Raw genomic sequence first — 19,553 nt, 5'->3', positions numbered from 1 at the left:
GACCCGATTTAGTATGGAACATTGTCTTTTCCAAGTAAAAACCCCTAGTATATGAAAGAATGAAAAGGTGCTTTCGTTCTTGTGGAATAAGAAGCCCTCGTACCTTAATGAAAGGAAAATCGTAATTTTTCGTTAGGTATTTGACCAAATAGGATCGTCCAGTTCCTATAGAACCTATCACTAAAATACCCGATAGGGCTAAGCGGAACGAAAAGGGTTTTCCATGAGATGGTAAATGAAAACGATTAGTCCCACACGAGGTTTGGGAATAAGTGATTGTCTGATAATGAGCAAGGAATATACGTCTTTCTGCTAAAGAGGATCTATTAAACTCATAATTCATTAGATCCTTGTTATCAATGCCAACTAGGTATCATAAGTAAATGGATCCCGGTTGTTCAATCCTTTGATAACCAAGGTCATTCTTTGCTAAAGAGAAATGATCACTATGAGTCAGACTCAATAGAATTGGATCCATTCCAAATAGCGAGAATTAGGATTCTTGATCCCTCTCAATCTCTCTTTCAATTCGAGGATCCAGAGAGGTGTTTTCATAGTCATCTCCGAATATTTGCCATCTCGGAATATTTTCGATTTCATTTTTCTATGATATGTCTTTCTATATGAAAATTGGTTATTTACGATGTACGATGATCCCTGTTAAGCATCCATGGCTGAATGGTTAAAGCGCCCAACTCATAATTGGTAAATTTGCGGGTTCAATTCCTGCTGGATGCACACGAACGGGAACGTTCCATAAGTCTATTGGAACTGGCTCTCTATCCATGGAATCTCATCCATCATCCATACATAACGAATTGGTATGGTATATTCATACCATAACATAAGAACAATAAGAACTCGAATTCTTATCGATACTGGAACTCAGAGCATAGGAGGGAAAGTCGATTTATGGATGGAATCAAATACGCAGTATTTACAGAAAAAAGTCTTCGTTTATTGGGAAAGAATCAATATACTTTTAATGTCGAATCGGGATTCACTAAGACAGAAATAAAGCATTGGGTCGAACTCTTCTTTGGTGTTAAGGTGGTAGCTGTGAATAGCCATCGACTACCTGGAAAAGGTAGAAGAATAGGACCTATTCTGGGCCATACAATGCATTACAGACGTATGATCATTACCCTTCAACCGGGTTATTCTATTCCACTTCTAGATAGAGAAAAAAACTAAAGGAGAATACTTAATAATACGGCGAAACATTTATACAAAACACCTATCCCGAGCACACGCAAGGGAACCGTAGACAGGCAAGTGAAATCCAATCCACGAAATAATTTGATCCATGGACGGCACCGTTGTGGTAAAGGTCGTAATTCCAGAGGAATCATTACCGCAAGGCATAGAGGGGGAGGTCATAAGCGCCTATACCGTAAAATCGATTTTCGACGGAATCAAAAAGACATATCTGGTAGAATCGTAACCATAGAATACGACCCTAATCGAAATGCATACATTTGTCTCATACACTATGGGGATGGTGAGAAGAGATATATTTTACATCCCAGAGGGGCTATAATTGGAGATACTATTGTTTCTGGTACAAAAGTTCCTATATCAATGGGAAATGCCCTACCTTTGAGTGCGGTTTGAACTATTGATTTACGTAATTGGAAGTAACCAATTAGGTTTACGACGAAACCTAGAAATCGATCACTGATCCAATTTGACTACCTCTACGGGATAGACCTCAACAGAAAACTGTTGAGTAACGGCAGCAAGTGATTGAGTTCAGTAGTTCCTCATAGAAAATTATTGACTCTAGAGATATGGTAATATGGAGAAGACAAAATTGTTTGAAGCACGCACAGAACCGGAAGCGCCCCTTGTTTCAAAGAGAGGAGGACGGGTTATTCACATTTAATTTGATGGTCAGAGGCAAATTGAAAGCTAAGCAGTGGTAATTAAGACCCCCGGGGGAAAATAGGGATGTCTCCTACGTTACCCATAATATGTGGAAGTATCGACGTAATTTCATAGAGTCATTCGATCTGAATGCTACATGAAGAACATAAGCCAGATGACGGAACGCAGAGACCTAGGATGTAGAAGATCATAACATGAGCGATTCGGCAGATTTGGATTCCTTTCCTATATATCCACTCATGTGGTACTTCATCATATGATTCATATAAGATCCATCTGTCTAGAGATCGTCATATACATCTAGAAAGCCGTATGCTTTGGAAGAAGCTTGTACAGTTTGGGAAGGGGTTTTTTGAGAGAAAAGAAGAATCTACTTCAACCGATATGCCCTTAGGCACGGCCATGCATAACATAGAAATCACACGTGGAAGGGGTGGGCAATTAGCTAGAGCAGCAGGTGCTGTAGCGAAACTCATTGCAAAAGAGGGTAAATCGGCCACTTTAAGATTACCATCTGGGGAGGTCCGTTTAGTATCCCAAAACTGCTTAGCAACAGTCGGACAAGTGGGTAATGTTGGGGTGAACCAAAAAAGTTTGGGTAGAGCCGGATCTAAGTGTTGGCTAGGTAAACGCCCCGTAGTAAGAGGGGTAGTTATGAACCCTGTGGACCACCCCCATGGGGGCGGTGAAGGGAAAGCTCCCATTGGTAGAAAAAAACCCACAACCCCTTGGGGTTATCCTGCGCTTGGAAGAAGAACTAGAAAAAGGAAAAAATATAGCGATAGTTTTATTCTTCGTCGCCGTAAGTAAATACGTAACTAGGAAAGGAATATGGAAAATTGCATTTTTGGAATTTGCAATAATGCGATGGGCGAACGACGGGAATTGAACCCGCGCATGGTGGATTCACAATCCACTGCCTTGATCCACTTGGCTACATCCGCCCCTTATCCAGCTAAAGGATTTTTTTCTTTTTTCCATTGATCATTATTCTATTTATTCTGACCTCCGTACTTCGATCGAGATATTGGACATAGAATGCCACTCTTTAAAAAGGAAAAAAGGAGTAATCAGCTGTGACACGAAAAAAAACGAATCCTTTTGTAGCTCATCATTTATTGGCAAAGATAGAAAAGGTCAATATGAAGGAGGAGAAAGAAACAATAGTAACGTGGTCCCGGGCATCTAGCATTCTACCCACAATGGTTGGACATACAATCGCGATTCATAATGGAAAGGAACATATACCTATTTACATAACAAATCCTATGGTAGGTCGCAAATTGGGGGAATTCGTGCCTACTCGGCATTTCACGAGTTATGAAAATGCAAGAAAGGATACTAAATCTCGTCGTTAACTGAATTCTGAATAGAAAGATTAAGAAGAAAAAAAAATTCAAAATAAAGTAAAGGTAGGCGGGGAATAACCTTATTTATGACAAGTTTCAAACTAGTAAAGTATATCCCTAGGATAAAGAAGAAGAAAAGTGTGCTAAGGAAACTCGCGAGGAAAGTTCCAACCGATCGTCTACTTAAGTTCGAGCGAGTTTTCAAAGCACAAAAACGTATCCCTATGTCTGTTTTCAAAGCACAAAGAGTTCTTGACGAGATTCGCTGGCGTTACTACGAAGAAACTGTTATGATACTGAACCTCATGCCTTATCGAGCATCTTATCCCATCTTAAAGTTGGTTTATTCGGCAGCAGCAAATGCTACTCATTATAGGGATTTCGACAAAGCGAATTTATTCATTACTAAAGCCGAAGTTAGTAGGAGTACTATTATGAAAAAATTCAGACCTCGGGCTCGAGGACGTAGTTTCCCCATAAAAAAAAGCATGTGTCATATAACAATTGTACTAAATATAGTAAAGAAATCTAAATAACCTTTAGATCCATCTAAGATTTCGATTCCCAGTAAAAAAAATATAGAATAGAAAAATATGGGACAAAAAATAAATCCACTCGGTTTCAGACTTGGTACAACCCAAAAACACCATTCCTTTTGGTTCGCACAACCAAAAAATTATTCTGAAGGTCTACAGGAAGATAAAAAAATAAGGGATTGTATCAAGAACTATATACAAAAGAATAGGAAAAAGGGCTCGAATAGAAAAATAGAATCAGACTCAAGTTCCGAAGTAATTACACATAATAGAAAAATGGACTCAGGTTCAAGTTCCGAAGTAATTACACATATAGAAATTCAAAAAGAAATCGATACGATCCACGTCATAATCCATATTGGATTCCCAAATTTATTAAAGAAAAAAGGAGCAATCGAAGAATTAGAGAAAGATCTACAAAAGGAAATTAACTCTGTAAACCAGAGACTTAATATTTCTATCGAAAAAGTTAAAGAACCTTATAGACAGCCTAACATTCTTGCAGAATATATAGCTTTCCAATTAAAAAATAGAGTTTCATTCCGAAAGGCAATGAAAAAAGCCATTGAATTAACTAAAAAAGCAGATATAAGGGGAGTCAAAGTAAAAATTGCGGGTCGTCTCGGAGGAAAAGAAATTGCACGTGCCGAATCCATTAAAAAGGGTAGACTTCCCCTCCAAACAATTCGCGCTAAAATTGATTATTGCTGCTATCCAATTCGAACTATCTATGGAGTATTAGGTGTAAAAATTTGGATATTCGTAGACGAAGAATAACTAATCTTGTCTTCGGATTCTGTCCATTGATAGAATCAAAAATGACAAGAGACTTTTTTCCTGAAATCCCTGCAAAAGAAGAAATTCTACCTCTTTCTATAAGATTTAATGAAAATTGATAAATCATTTAATATAATTAATTGCTATGCTTAGTGTGTGACTCGTTATTTTTTTCTTTAAAAAAGAAAAAAACTTAGTAATTATAGAAAATTAACTAATAACCAACCTATTGCTTCGTATTGTCGAGATCCTAACTAAGAAACAGTCACTATATGAATAAATACCTCTATCATAAATGAGTAGATGTGTCATATAGTTGTAGCAACTGCAATTTTTTCTCTAAAAAAGAAATGGGATTCTAGGTTGTGAAGCAAAACTAAAGGGATGTGGATAAAGGGAGGGATGATAGAAAGAAGGAAGAGGAAATAAATAAGATATAGGATTCCACTATGTATGGTCTATGAATTACATCATAAAAGGCAATGTGATAAAGCATCAATATAATAAAAATAATAGAGAATTAAAAATCGTAACTTGAAACAAGAACTACAAATTTAAAGCAATAATAAAGAGCTGCCCGGGTTAATAAAACTGAGAAAATTAACTCGGAAAGAAATTTTTTGGAAGCTCCATTGCGGGATTCAGACCTAACCATTCAAGGAGAAGCAGTGGGAACGACAGAACCTATGATTCCATAGGATTTTATTGAAAAGAATCCTAACACTTCATTGGGTGGGATGGCGGAACAAACCAAAAAAATTGTCTTATTTGGTAAGTTTATAAATTAACAAATAAGAGAGGAAAGAGTAAATATTCGCCCGCGAAATTCTTATTGAATTAGAATACTTTACCGCGATTCAATAAGAGTAAAAATAAGGATATTTTTTTTAAGAAGGATTACATTATCTATAAATATAGAATTTAGATAAATATACACACACATCTAGATATATTCTAGATCTTCTTTCTTGACTATATATTATATTTTTCTATTTTAACAAATTCAATATAAAAAATAAAAAAACCTAACTTTTTCTATTATCTATTAATGTGTATCTATCCGTACCGTAATATTTTTGAATATTATGGAATTAGAGAAATTTACATGCTTTCTCATTTCATTCGCGAGGAGCTGGATGAGAAGAAACTCTCATGTCCAGTTTTGCAGTAGAGATGGAACTAAGAAAGAACCATCGACTATAACCCCAAAAGAACCAGATTTCGCAAACAACATAGAGGAAGAATGAAAGGAAAATCCTGCCGAGGCAATCGTATTTGTTTTGGTAGATATGCTCTTCAAGCACTTGAACCCGCTTGGATCACGGCGAGACAGATAGAAGCAGGACGAAGAGCAATAACACGATATGCACGTCGTGGTGGAAAAATATGGGTACGTATATTTCCCGACAAACCGGTTACACTAAGACCCACGGAAACACGTATGGGCTCGGGAAAGGGGTCCCCCGAATATTGGGTAGCCGTTGTTAAACCAGGTCGTATACTTTATGAAATGGGGGGAGTATCTGAAACTGTAGCTAGAGCAGCTATCTCCATAGCTGCCAGTAAAATGCCCATACGAAGTCAATTTATTCGATTAGAGATTATAGAACCCTAAAAGGGGTATGGAAGATAAAAAAAATGCCCGGTTTTTCTTTCTGGAAAGACAATATTTCTTTCATCCTTTTGCATTGAAATAACAAATTGAAATCAAAATAATATGATTCAACCTCAGACCCTTTTAAATGTAGCAGATAATAGTGGAGCTCGAAAATTGATGTGTATTCGAGTCATAGGAGCTGCTGGTAATCAGCGATATGCTCGTATTGGTGATGTTATTGTTGCTGTAATCAAAGACGCATTGCCCCAAATGCCTCTAGAAAGATCCGAAGTAATTCGAGCTGTAATTGTACGTACATGTAAAGAGTTCAAATGCGAAGACGGTATAATAATCCGCTATGATGACAATGCAGCGGTTATAATTGATCAAAAAGGCAATCCAAAAGGAACTCGAGTTTTTGGCGCGATTGCCGAGGAATTGAGAGAATTGAATTTTACCAAAATAGTTTCATTAGCTCCTGAAGTATTATAAATACTAGTAGGCGAAATTTAGATCAAAGAATTAATTTAGTAGATTGTGTTTTACGTATATGTTTTAAAATCCAAAATGAAAAGAAAAAAAAAAGAAAACATGTTGATTATATAAAAATTAGGAGGAACCTAGAATTAGAGTCTTATGGGCAAGGACACTATTGCTGATTTACTAACCTCTATAAGAAACGCGGACATGAATAAAAAAGGAACAGTTCGAGTAGTATCTACAAATATTACCGAAAACATTGTTAAAATACTTCTACGAGAGGGTTTTATTGAAAGTGTTCGGAAACATCAGGAACGTAACAGATATTTCTTGGTTTCAACTTTGCGACATCAAAAGAGAAAGACTAGAAAAGGAATATATAGAACAAGAACCTTTTTAAAGCGTATCAGCCGACCCGGCTTACGAATTTATACCAACTATCAAGGAATTCCTAAAGTTTTGGGTGGAATGGGAATTGCTATTCTTTCTACTTCTCGAGGGATAATGACAGATCGAGAAGCTCGACTAAACAGAATTGGGGGAGAAGTCTTATGTTATATATGGTAATCGCCCCGCCTATAGTGCTCGAATTCTATCTCGACCTCCCTATTTTGAAAATAAAAATAGAAAAATAGGAGAAAAAAAAATATGACAGAAAAAAAAAATAGGAGAGAAAAAAAAAACCCGAGAGAAGCAAAAGTAACTTTCGAAGGTTTAGTTACGGAAGCCCTACCCAATGGAATGTTCCGCGTTCGGCTAGAGAATGACACCATCATCCTAGGCTATATTTCAGGAAAGATCCGGTCTAGTTCTATACGAATACTGATGGGGGATAGGGTCAAAATTGAAGTAAGTCGTTATGATTCAAGCAAGGGACGTATAATTTATAGACTTCCCCATAAGGATTCGAAGCGTATCGAAGACTCGAAGGATAGCGAAGATTTGAAGGATAGCGAAGATTTGAAGGATACCAAAGATTCAAAGGATTAGGTTTTTCTTTTTTTTTTTCTAGGGTAATAAATTCTAAGTTCTAAAATTCAAGCGAAGAGACTTATTTTTTCCAAAAGATTAGATTCATAGTTTAAGAAAGGATACGGAAATATGAAAATAAGAGCTTCCGTTCGTAAAATTTGTACAAAATGTCGACTGATTCGTAGGCGTGGACGAATTAGAGTCATTTGCTCTAATCCGAAGCATAAACAAAGACAGGGGTAATCTTTCGAAAAAGAACTTTACTTTCTAAAAAGTAAAAAAAGTACCCGCGGAAATGTTCCAATTCCAAATAAAATAATTTGAAATAATTAAAGTAAAGGGTGTATTTTACCCTGAAACGGATATCTTTGTATCTTTTTTTCTTTTTGTTATTTCTAACTCATATTTATGAGATAATAAAATATGGCAAAAGCTATACCAAAAATTGGTTCACGTAAGAAAGTGCGTATTGGTTTACGTAGGAATGCACGTTTTAGTTTACGGAAGAGTGCACGTAGAATAACAAAAGGGGTTATTCATGTTCAAGCTAGTTTCAACAATACCATTATAACTGTTACAGACCCACAAGGTCGGGTGGTTTTCTGGTCCTCTGCCGGTACTTGTGGATTCAAAAGCTCCAGAAAAGCATCACCCTATGCTGGTCAAAGAACAGCAGTAGATGCTATTCGTACAGTAGGTTTGCAACGAGCAGAAGTTATGGTAAAGGGCGCTGGTAGTGGAAGAGATGCCGCATTACGAGCCATTGCTAAAAGTGGTGTGCGATTAAGTTGTATACGCGATGTAACACCTATGCCGCATAATGGATGTCGACCGCCTAAAAAAAGACGTCTGTAAAAGAATTAACCCGCTTTCAACTTTCAAGAGAAATAAACGATTCAATGATAAAATAATAATACTAGTCTATTATGGTTCGAGAGGAGGTAGCAGGATCCACTCAAACACTACAGTGGAAGTGTGTTGAATCAAGAGTAGATAGTAAGCGTCTTTATTATGGTCGTTTCATTCTGTCCCCGCTTAGAAAAGGTCAAGCGGACACCGTCGGTATTGCCTTGCGAAGAGCTTTACTTGGAGAAATAGAAGGAACATGTATCACACGTGCAAAATTTGGGAGCGTGCCGCACGAATATTCTACAATAGCAGGTATTGAAGAATCCGTACAAGAAATTTTACTAAATTTGAAAGAAATTGTATTGAGAAGTAATCTCTATGGAGTTAGAGACGCATCAATTTGCGTCAAAGGTCCTAGATACATAACTGCTCAAGATATCATCTTACCGCCTTCCGTAGAAATCGTTGATACGGCACAACCTATAGCTAACTTGACAGAGCCCATTGATTTCTGTATTGATTTACAGATCAAGAGAGATCGTGGATATCAGACAGAACTCAGAAAGAACTATCAAGATGGAAGTTATCCTATAGATGCTGTATCCATGCCTGTTCGAAATGTGAATTATAGTATTTTTTCTTGTGGGAATGGAAATGAAAAACACGAGATACTTTTTCTAGAAATATGGACTAATGGAAGTTTAACCCCTAAGGAAGCGCTTTATGAGGCTTCTCGTAATTTGATTGATTTATTTCTTCCTTTTTTACACGCGGAGGAAGAGGGCACTAGTTTCGAAGAAAATAAAAACAGGTTTACTCCACCCCTTTTTACTTTTCAAAAAAGATTAACTAATCTAAAGAAAAACAAAAAAGGAATTCCATTGAATTGTATTTTTATTGATCAATTAGAATTGACTTCTAGAACGTATAATTGTCTAAAAAGGGCCAATATACATACACTATTGGACCTTTTGAGTAAGACTGAAGAAGATCTTATGAGAATTGACAGTTTTCGTATGGAAGATAGAAAACATATATGGGACACTCTAGAGAAGCATCTCCCAATTGATTTACTTAAGAATAAACTCTCGTTTTAAATCCATTGCAATTTTTTTTTTCTTCTTCTTTTTCGAGTTAGAATAAAAAGAAAAAAGAAAACAATTTTGCATCTTTGGCACAATCTATATTTTCGCGAAATGGATCATAATAAAATGGATTTTAGGTATCTAGGGAAGATTCACTTGGAAGTAACTATTTCCTAGATACCTATGGTACTTCACGGTTGAATGAATCAAAAAATATCTAAAAAAGACCTAAAGTTAACGATTTATCAATGGGTAATGTTGCTCCAATACCTAACCAAAGAGCTACTACAGTACCGATTAAAAAAACGGTCGTAGCTACTGGGCGGCGAAATGGATTTTGGAATTTATTGACATTCTCTAGAAAAGGTACTGTCAATAAGCCTGTTGGCACAGAAACCATTAAGAGAACGCCCAATAACTTATTGGGTACCGTACGGAGTATTTGAAACACGGGAAAGAAGTACCACTCGGGTAATATTTCCAGAGGAGTTGCAAACGGATCCGCCGGTTCACCAATCATTGATGGCTCGAGAACCGCTAAACCTACATTACATGCAATAGTACCTAGAATTACTACTGGAAAAATATATAAAAGATCGTTGGGCCATGCGGGTTCCCCGTAATAATTATGTCCCATCCCTTTAGCTAATTTAGCTCTTAATACAGGATCATTTAAGTCTGGTTTCTTTGTTATTGGGATAGGTGAACTCTTTAGGATCCATCCCCCAAAGGAACCGGACATGAGAATTTATCATCATCCGGCTCGAGCAAGAGTGAAAGAAATAAGACCGCGGAAGATCCTTAATAGAATTAAGGTATATAATGACTCAATGACTCTAGGCAAGAAAAGCTTTATCAGATTCTCTTTTCCGAAGTTGCACCTACAACTACTCATTGAAAATAATCCTATTCTTATGGGTAAATGCTCAATATCCAAGTGGGCTTACAAATTTGATCATGATCAATTGCTTTGTGGATTGTCTCATGTCTCTTGATTAGTTGGTATTTATCCCCTCAATATCGCAAGTTTCTTACCTCCAAACAAAATATTTACTTGTTACTAATAAAAAATCAAAAAGTTTAGCCTACATTCTTCCTTAGATCCCTTCTTTTACTCCGATAGTATTGCGGATCACAATCGATGCAAAGAAAATGAATGCATTTCCATACTATAATAAAAAGGTAAGTGTAATAAATAGAGAATTGGATCATGTCACATGACTTATTCCATTTCTACTCTATGGGATCTTACGGAGCCTGTTCATGGATGACATGGTTGCGGTATGATCATAGAAGATATTCTCCTCAAGTGAACCAGCCTATCCTTCCTAGGTAGGGGACTTACGTGTTGATTGGATGCGGAGACACCTTTGGTTGTGAATTCTAATGTGGCAGATCCAATTCTTTATCTGCATAGCCAAATCAATAATTCAAGTCACACACTCCCATAATCCGCCTTTTTTCTTTCGTAAAATTAACTTCAACTATTTGTATTGTATCAAAATACTTCGGAGTTGAAGAGAAGTATCCAAATGACATGTGTTATTTTACAATAACCCATGCTTGTAGCAATGAAATACCACAACCTACCCGATATGATATATGAGAATTAGAATTCTCTATGATATGCCTTCCCTATAAAGGACCCGAAATACCTTGCTTACGTATCATTGGAAAGTGCATTAACATAAATACGGCAGTAAGCAGAGGCAGTACAAAGGTATGTAAACTATAAAAACGAGTCAAAGTGGATTGACCCACACTAGCACTTCCGCGTAATAACTCCACTAAAGGCGATCCTATTACCGGAATGGCGTCAGGTACACCTGTCACAATTTTGACTGCCCAATAGCCAATTTGATCCCAAGGCAAAGAATAACCAGTTACACCAAATGATGCAGTCAAAACAGCCAAAACCACACCTGTGACCCAAGTTAATTCGCGGGGTTTTTTAAATCCACCTGTGAGATACACACGAAATACATGCAGGATCATCATTAAAACCATCATACTTGCTGACCATCGATGAACTGATCGGATTAACCAACCAAAGTTGGCCTCGGTCATTATGTATTGAACCGAGGAAAAAGCCTCTGTAACGGTTGGTCGGTAGTAAAAAGTCATAGCAAAACCGGTAGCGACTTGTACTAGAAAACAAGTAAGTGTAATTCCCCCTAAACAATAAAATATGTTGACATGGGGAGGAACATATTTACTAGTTATATCATCTGCAATTGCCTGAATCTCAAGACGTTCCTCAAACCAATCATATACTTTATTGAGATAGGTAACTAACCCAGGTCCCCCTCTAAGAGCCGTATATGAAAATTTCATCTCGTACGGCTCAAGCAGAAACACACAAATTTTCAACGAATATTAGAAAAAAGGTTCAAAACTTCATCAGCCACTGAATTGGGTCGATTTGCCTTGAAGATATGAAATAAGAAAAATCCGGAATATCTTCTTTGTGATGATAATGCCAAAAAATCTCAAGTTGGCGCATCTGTCTTTCTTCCTTTCCCTTATGTTGGTCATTAGAGGCTTCTTGACTTTTCTCTTCCCTATTTTGGATTTTTTTTTATGCGTAATATAGAAATTATCTTGTTGCGATCCTATGAATCAGTTCAATTAAAACCTTAGATTCATACTAGAGCCACGATGATTGAGTCTCAAGCTAAACAAAAGGCAAGGGTTCTTCGAATAAGAACCGCTTGATAATCATTTATTGAATCAGTGTAATGACTCGACAAAATCGAGAGAAAAAAAGTTGTCTTTTGGGCAAACAAAATTGGAAGGAAGAAAATTTCTTTTTTATTTTTATTTAAGAACTACTTGAATTTTTCAGTCTGGTTGCGAGGTCTTAATAGTGAGTATGAATCATAGTTCCATTTTTTTTTTGATCCACTCTATCTATTTCGTGTTCCAGATACTAGAATAAATAATATCTGACGAATTAGAATCATCTTGATAGAGATAACAGGCCCTTTCTATGTATTATCAATAGGATCAATTCTAACAAGTCACACACTCATATTCCAGAGATACCGAAACAAAAAAATTCCGCGGTCGAACTACCATAATATCTAGAAATGTAGAGCTTAAACTAGAAAGGCTTTTTTGGATGGAAAAACTATGACTTCCTAGTTTTAGTTAGTAGAAACCTAATTGGTTAAAATTCCGTCAAGTAAAACGGAAGAATTATAAATTTCTAAAATGATAGATAGGAATATAGCGAATAAAGCCATTGCGACCCCCATAAAAGGAGTAGTCCCCCAACCCGGGGCGACTTTCCCATATTCCGAATTCAAGGGTTTCAGTAAACTACCTGCACCAGTTCGTTTTGGCCTAGGTTTAGAACTATCTTCAACGGTTTGTGTAGCCATAAATTCTATTTAATCATTGGTGTTGACTTTGTATACTATTCCGTTGTAGTTGTAAATACACGATCTTTTCGTAGATCCATTGTAATCTTGAAATTCTATAAAAATGGAAACAGCAACTTTAGTCGCCATCTCCATATCTGGTTTACTTGTAAGCTTTACTGGGTATGCCTTATATACCGCGTTTGGGCAACCCTCTCAACAATTAAGAGATCCATTCGAAGAACACGGAGACTAATTTAAGTAAGAAGTCTCCCCATCTGGGAGACTTCTTACTTAAATGAAATTATTTTATTCTTTTAGTTGGAGTTGGTGGAACCTTAGGTGGTTCTCGGAAGAAGATAGCGAAAAAAATTATCCCTAAAGTCGAAACTAAAAGGAACGTATAAACCAATGCTTCCATAGATTCGATCGTGGTTTATTTACAATTATAACTTCCACACCTATTCATTTGTCATTTGGGAAAATTTCCCATATAAAGAAAGAAAAAGAGTCAAAGAAAGGATGGGAGATGTTTCCCATGTCAAATCAAAAAAGAGAGGTGAAAGATACCATAACAATGTGTATCAGACTGCCTGTTTCCTTGTAGTTGGATCTCCCACTTTTTGGAATGTTCCAAATTCCACTTGAGCATCCAAATCTGGATCAATACCAGCAAAAACATCTCGGAACAATGTTCTAGCGCCATGCCAAATGTGTCCGAAAAAGAAGAGCAAAGCAAAGGTAGCATGACCAAAAGTGAACCAACCCCTTGGACTGCTGCGAAAAACACCATCAGATTTCAAAGTAGCCCGGTCTAATTCAAAAATTTCCCCTAATTGAGAACGCCTCGCATATTTTTTTACAGTAGCAGGATCAGAATAACTTACTCCATTAAGTTCGCCACCATAGAACTCCACCGTTACGCCTACTTGTTCAACACTATATTTGGATTCTGCTCTTCTAAAAGGAACGTCCGCTCTCACAATTCCCTCCTCATCTACCAAAACAACCGGAAATGTTTCAAAAAAAGTAGGCATACGGCGTACAAAAAGCTCACGTCCTTCTTTATCTCTAAAGACGGGATGTCCTAACCATCCAACAGCTATTCCATCCCCATTGTCCATTGAGCCTGCTCTGAATAATCCCCCTTTTGCCGGATTATTACCAATATAATCATAAAAGGCTAATTTTTCGGGAATTTTAGACCAAGCTTCTGATAAACTAAGATTTTCGGCTAAACCATTGCTAACTCTTCGATATATTTCTTGCTGAAAGTATCCCTGATCCCACTGATAACGAGTAGGCCCAAATAATTCGATTGGGGTCGTTGCTGACCCATACCACATAGTTCCAGCAACTACGAAAGCTGCAAAAAAAACAGCAGCGATACTACTGGAAAGTACAGTTTCAATATTGCCCATACGTAATCCTTTATATAGACGTTGAGGCGGACGGACACTAAGATGGAATAAGCCCGCTAATATACCCAATGTACCCGCAGCAATATGATGAGAAGCTATTCCCCCCGGAACAAAAGGATCAAAACCTTCTGCACCCCACGCTGGATTTACAGCTTGTACTTTTCCAGTTAGTCCATAAGGATCGGATACCCATATCCCAGGACCATACAAACCCGTTACATGAAATGCCCCAAAGCCAAAGCAAGCCACCCCTGCAAGAAATAAATGAATTCCAAAGATCTTGGGCAAATCCAAAGAGGGTTTTCCCGTCCGCTCATCAGAGAATATTTCTAGGTCCCAATATACCCAATGCCAGATCGCTGCCAAGAAACACAAGCCAGAAAACACAATATGCGTACCTGCCACACCTTCATAACTCCAAATACCCGGATTTGTTACAGTTCCTCCTGAAATACTCCAACCACCCCACGAATCCGTTATTCCTAAACGAGTCATGAAGGGAATTACGAACATACCTTGTCTCCACATTGGATCCAGAACAGGATCAGAGGGATCAAAAACTGCTAATTCGTATAAAGCCATTGAGCCAGCCCAACCAGAAACTAGAGCTGTGTGCATTATATGCACCGCAAGCAATCGACCCGGATCATTCAATACGACAGTATGAACACGATACCAAGGCAAACCCATGGAAATACCCCTTTAGCAAAGAAAAATAGACACGATGTCGCTTTATTTTATCGCATTGAAAAAGACTATCCATATCCTATGTACCTAACCCGTCTGGGGGATTCTGTGTCAGAAAGCGCGAATATTTATTTCATTCCATTAAAAATAAGAAGCCAATTCTGTTCATAAGAAGAAAGAGAAGCAGATCTATTCTATACTCGATAAGTGCCAATATGCAATGGGTAACTTGGCCAATTTGGAAAAAACGAAGAATAGATCGCTACCCCTCTTTGTTTAGCATTCGAATCACCCATTCCTTTTTCTTTATTCAATCTGTCTTACCTTCCTTATATGTATAACCTTTCAATCTATGTATTATTTCAATCTACGTATTAATAGAATCTATCGTATTCATATAGAATAAGAATAAAAATTAAGACAATAAACTGCGGATTCTTTCTTTCTCTTCCATTCTTACGTTTCGATATTAAAGTGTGGTTTTCTTACTTAAATTTAATAATATTAATCTAATATGCCCATTGGTGTTCCAAAAGTACCTTACCGGATTCCTGGAGATGAAGAAGCGACTTGGGTTGACTTATACAATGTTATGTATCGAGAAAGGACACTTTTTTTAGGCCAAGAGATTCGTTGCGAGATCACGAATCATATTACAGGTCTCATGGTATATCTCAGTATAGAAGATGGAATTAGTGATATTTTTTTGTTTATAAACTCCCCAGGCGGGTGGCTAATCTCAGGAATGGCAATTTTTGATACGATGCAAACGGTGACACCAGATATATATACAATATGCCTCGGAATAGCCGCGTCCATGGCGTCCTTCATTCTGCTTGGAGGAGAACCCACCAAGCGTATAGCATTCCCTCACGCGAGGATTATGCTTCACCAACCTGCTAGTGCTTATTATCGGGCAAGGACACCAGAATTTTTACTAGAAGTAGAAGAGTTACACAAAGTTCGCGAAATGATCACAAGGGTTTATGCACTAAGAACAGGCAAGCCTTTTTGGGTTGTATCCGAAGACATGGAAAGGGATGTTTTTATGTCAGCAGACGAAGCCAAAGCTTATGGACTTGTCGATATTGTAGGGGATGAAATGATTGACGAGCACTGCGATACTGATCCAGTGTGGTTTCCAGAAATGTTTAAGGATTGGTAGTGTCCGGATTTCTTGTAAAGTTATTTCACAGCTAAATTCGGGTTTTCCTGGATTTAATAGAAAATAGAAAGACTTCAGGATGAGCAATCATCAGGTTAAGATGGATCTAAACCAATCCATTTTTTTCTATATACATACAACATGCCGACGGTTAAACAACTTATTAGAAACGCAAGACAGCCAATACGAAATGCTAGAAAAACGGCCGCGCTTAAAGGATGCCCTCAGCGTCGAGGAACATGTGCTAGGGTGTATGTGCGACTCGTTCAGATCATGACTTCAAACAAATATAAAAAAATTTGAAGTATCCATGATTAGTACCAATGAATAGGATATAGCTTCTCTATCCTAGATTTCTATGGTATATGGAATTTCTGGTTTCCTTTGGTGCAAATCCAATTATCTAAATTGGAAATAAGAAGCAATTCCCCCATTGGTAGCAAATGGTTATCCATTAAGCGGAGGAAATAGTAATAAAAAGAAAAAGGCTTATGCTCCTTTATCTTAAAAGAACGGACTAACAGGGTCAGCTACTTAGCCAACTTTCATAATTAAATACCGTCACTGTATGGATAACTCTTATTGTGAAAAGAGCTATTTACTCTATAATGGATAGGTAGAGCCAAAGAATGTGAACTATACAAGTTCGCAATACCTTTTGATGAAAGAAAGGGCTCCGGTGTATAGAGAGGGCCTCACCGTTTAAAAGGGAACCATAGAAACGATGGAACCCACTATTTTTTTTAGTATTATTAGAATGAATTTGTTATTTCGTATAGAAATAACTGAACGGAGTGGAATAAAAAATCGTGGTTGGGAAGGTTACTATAGCAAAAGCCATTGGAATTAATATTTTATATATCGGAATAATTAGTTTTGTTATTAATGAGAAAAAGGGTGGCTAAAAGAAGAGAAATCATTAGTTATTCATTAAGGTTAATTTGATTCAATGACCAGAGTTCCGCGAGGATATATAGCCCGGAGACGACGAACAAAAATGCGTTCATTTGCCTCAAACTTTAGAGGGGCTCATTTAAGACTTAATCGAATGATTACCCAACAGGTAAAAAGAGCTTTTGTTTCCTCTCATCGAGATAGAGGTAGGCAAAAGAGGGATTTTCGTCGTTTGTGGATCACTCGGATAAACGCAGCAACGCGGGTATATAAAGTATTCGATAGTTATAGTAAATTAATACACAACCTGTACAAGAAGAAATTGATTCTTAATCGTAAAATGCTTGCACAAGTAGCTGTATCAAATCCAAATAATCTTTACACGATTTCCAATAAAATAAAGATCATCAATTAAAGGGATAAATAAAGTAATATAATATACTGGAATAATAAAAGATGAATTCCCGGAGAGGGAACTCCGGGAAGATACAATAAATTAAGATTAAGTGGTAGGAATCAACGAGCTGGATTACTTTCTTTATAATATATATAGGTCTGGCCCTTTCGAATTCGAATAAAACATCAACAATCGGAACTTAAGTTCCGGTTGTTGTTTCTTAAATTTTGGTTGTAGTTTCTTAAGTTTCGATTGGAACTGTACTTTTGCGTTAATTGAGGAATATGTCTATTTTTTCTGGGTCTAGAACCTGTAATTATTGAAATTGACTGGGCTTGAAATTGCTTTTCGTTCTCATAGTTACGAAACGGTAAGAAAGATAAAATACGAGCCTGTTTTATAGCAAGAGTAATTAATCGTTGTTGTTTCAAGGTTAATCTATTTATTCGTCTCGATAATATTTTTCCTTGTTCACTAATAAATCTATTAATTAAACTCATGTTTCTATAATCAATTCGATCTCCCGGGCCAATCCGAGGACGCCTACGAAAAGGTTGTTTAGATTTACGAAAAGGTTGTTTGAATTTACGAAAAGTTTGCTTGGATTTACGAAAAGTTTGCTTGGATTTATTAAAAGTTTGCTTGGATTTACTAAAGGGTTGCTTAGATTTAAGAAAAGGTTGTTTAGATGTATACATGATTTATTCCTTATTTAAAATTTAAAAATTGGAAAAAAAAAAATTCACTTCTTTATTTTATTAATTTAGGATCCAGAAGAAGTAGTCTTTCTTTGATCCATATCTTATTTGATTCATATTATAGTATATGAATACCCTCTATACATATGAAATAATATCTATCGGAAATCAGATGAGTTGATTTATATTTTGTATTCTATACTATGTTTTATTTATATATTAAATATGAAGTTCTTACTCTTTCTGTTCTTTGGAAAGATCGAACACACGATGTTCCTATTTCTTTATTTCGTGATGAGTCGTATGCTTGCGACAATAACGACAAAATTTTTTGAATTCTAATTGTCGGGGTGTATTGTGGCGATTCTTTTGAGTACTATATCTAGAAATCCCCGTCGATTCCTCATTGGCACCTTTTCGAACACAACTGATGCATTCCAAAATAACTCTGATTCTAACATCTTTTCCCTTGGCCATGAACCTCCTTTTCTTTTTGAATTGACTTAACTTAATTCTTCTACTTATTCTTTTATTTTGAATCCGAAGAAGAAGAATAAAATTCATTAGAATAATTTTTTTTTTGAATTCTTAAATTAAGTAATAAAAAATAGAGAAATAATTAAAGAATACAATCCTTGTCGAATTAGCAAAGATTTTGCTTCGAAATCCTTTCATTTAATTAGCCAGCCCCGCCTTTTTCTATGCTCTGATTTCTGAGGCCTGATTTAGCTTGGGTACCCCTTTAAATTGAATTTCTGTTTTCAAAAATGGGATTTACCAAATTTTTCATGACTCTGAGGTTCAACCCAATCCATCTTTTCTTTCTTTTTCCTTCCGATACTAAAAAAAGATTGAAAAGGGTAAAATTTTGTCATATCACGAAGAAATCTATCCCTCCCATAGCAATAACTAGAATTAAAAAAAAGGGAATGACAAAGCATCTGGGAATAAACGATTAATTTCTATCAATAAACCTGCTAAAGCACCAAACCATAGAGTACTTAGCACGGGTGCTACAGAGAGATATGTTTTTATATCCCGCATTGAAAATCCTCCTTCCTTGTTGGAATACATATATGATCAGAAACTCTTGCCCAAGATTGTTATGCTATATATAAAATGAACCGTATCGACGAAATTTTCCTAAATTTTCCTATCCCTAAAAAAGAAAAAGATGACCCCTTCTTCCTATATATTACCAAGGAAAAGTAATCTTTCTTTTATAGGCGAAATTTTATTGGATTTTAGATGTATATAATTCCTTAATTATATGAGACCAAAAAGAAGAAATGACACGAGGGTTCTATTATAGATAGAGAAAGAAGAAGAAAATTATGATGTGGAAAAGAAGACAGGAATTGTGTACAATGGCATTGTACAACAATTTAATTTGGAAA

The 19,553-nt window shown here is 36.5% G+C and overlaps 1 protein-coding gene across 1 annotated transcript; it reads right to left on the bottom strand.

The window, feature by feature from the left end:
* Positions 1-9,224: 9,224 nt before the first annotated feature.
* On the bottom strand, positions 9,225-12,698 carry LOC144549730 (cytochrome b). Its single transcript, XM_078298469.1, has 2 exons — positions 11,171-12,698; positions 9,225-10,280 (listed from the first exon to the last, which is right to left on the bottom strand). Exons 1-2 carry the CDS (start codon positions 11,864-11,866, stop codon positions 9,750-9,752), a joined length of 1,227 nt encoding a protein of 408 aa, XP_078154595.1. The 5' UTR covers positions 11,867-12,698; the 3' UTR covers positions 9,225-9,749.
* Positions 12,699-19,553: the final 6,855 nt, after the last annotated feature.

Source organism: Carex rostrata, unplaced genomic scaffold (assembly GCF_964058835.1).
Source record: "Carex rostrata unplaced genomic scaffold, lpCarRost1.2 SCAFFOLD_49, whole genome shotgun sequence".
In the NCBI taxonomy this organism is placed as follows: domain Eukaryota; kingdom Viridiplantae; phylum Streptophyta; class Magnoliopsida; order Poales; family Cyperaceae; genus Carex; species Carex rostrata.
This window is presented reverse-complemented; position numbering and strand designations above follow the sequence as displayed.

Excerpts from the sequence above, each read along its gene's own strand:
- LOC144549730 (XM_078298469.1), bottom strand. The coding sequence starts at position 11,866 with ATGAAATTTTCATATACGGCTCTTAGAGGGGGACCTGGGTTAGTTACC. Across the intron at positions 10,281-11,170 it reads AAGGTATTTCGGGTCCTTTA|ATTCTCATGTCCGGTTCCTT; the intron begins TAGGGAAGGCAT and ends GGATGATGATAA.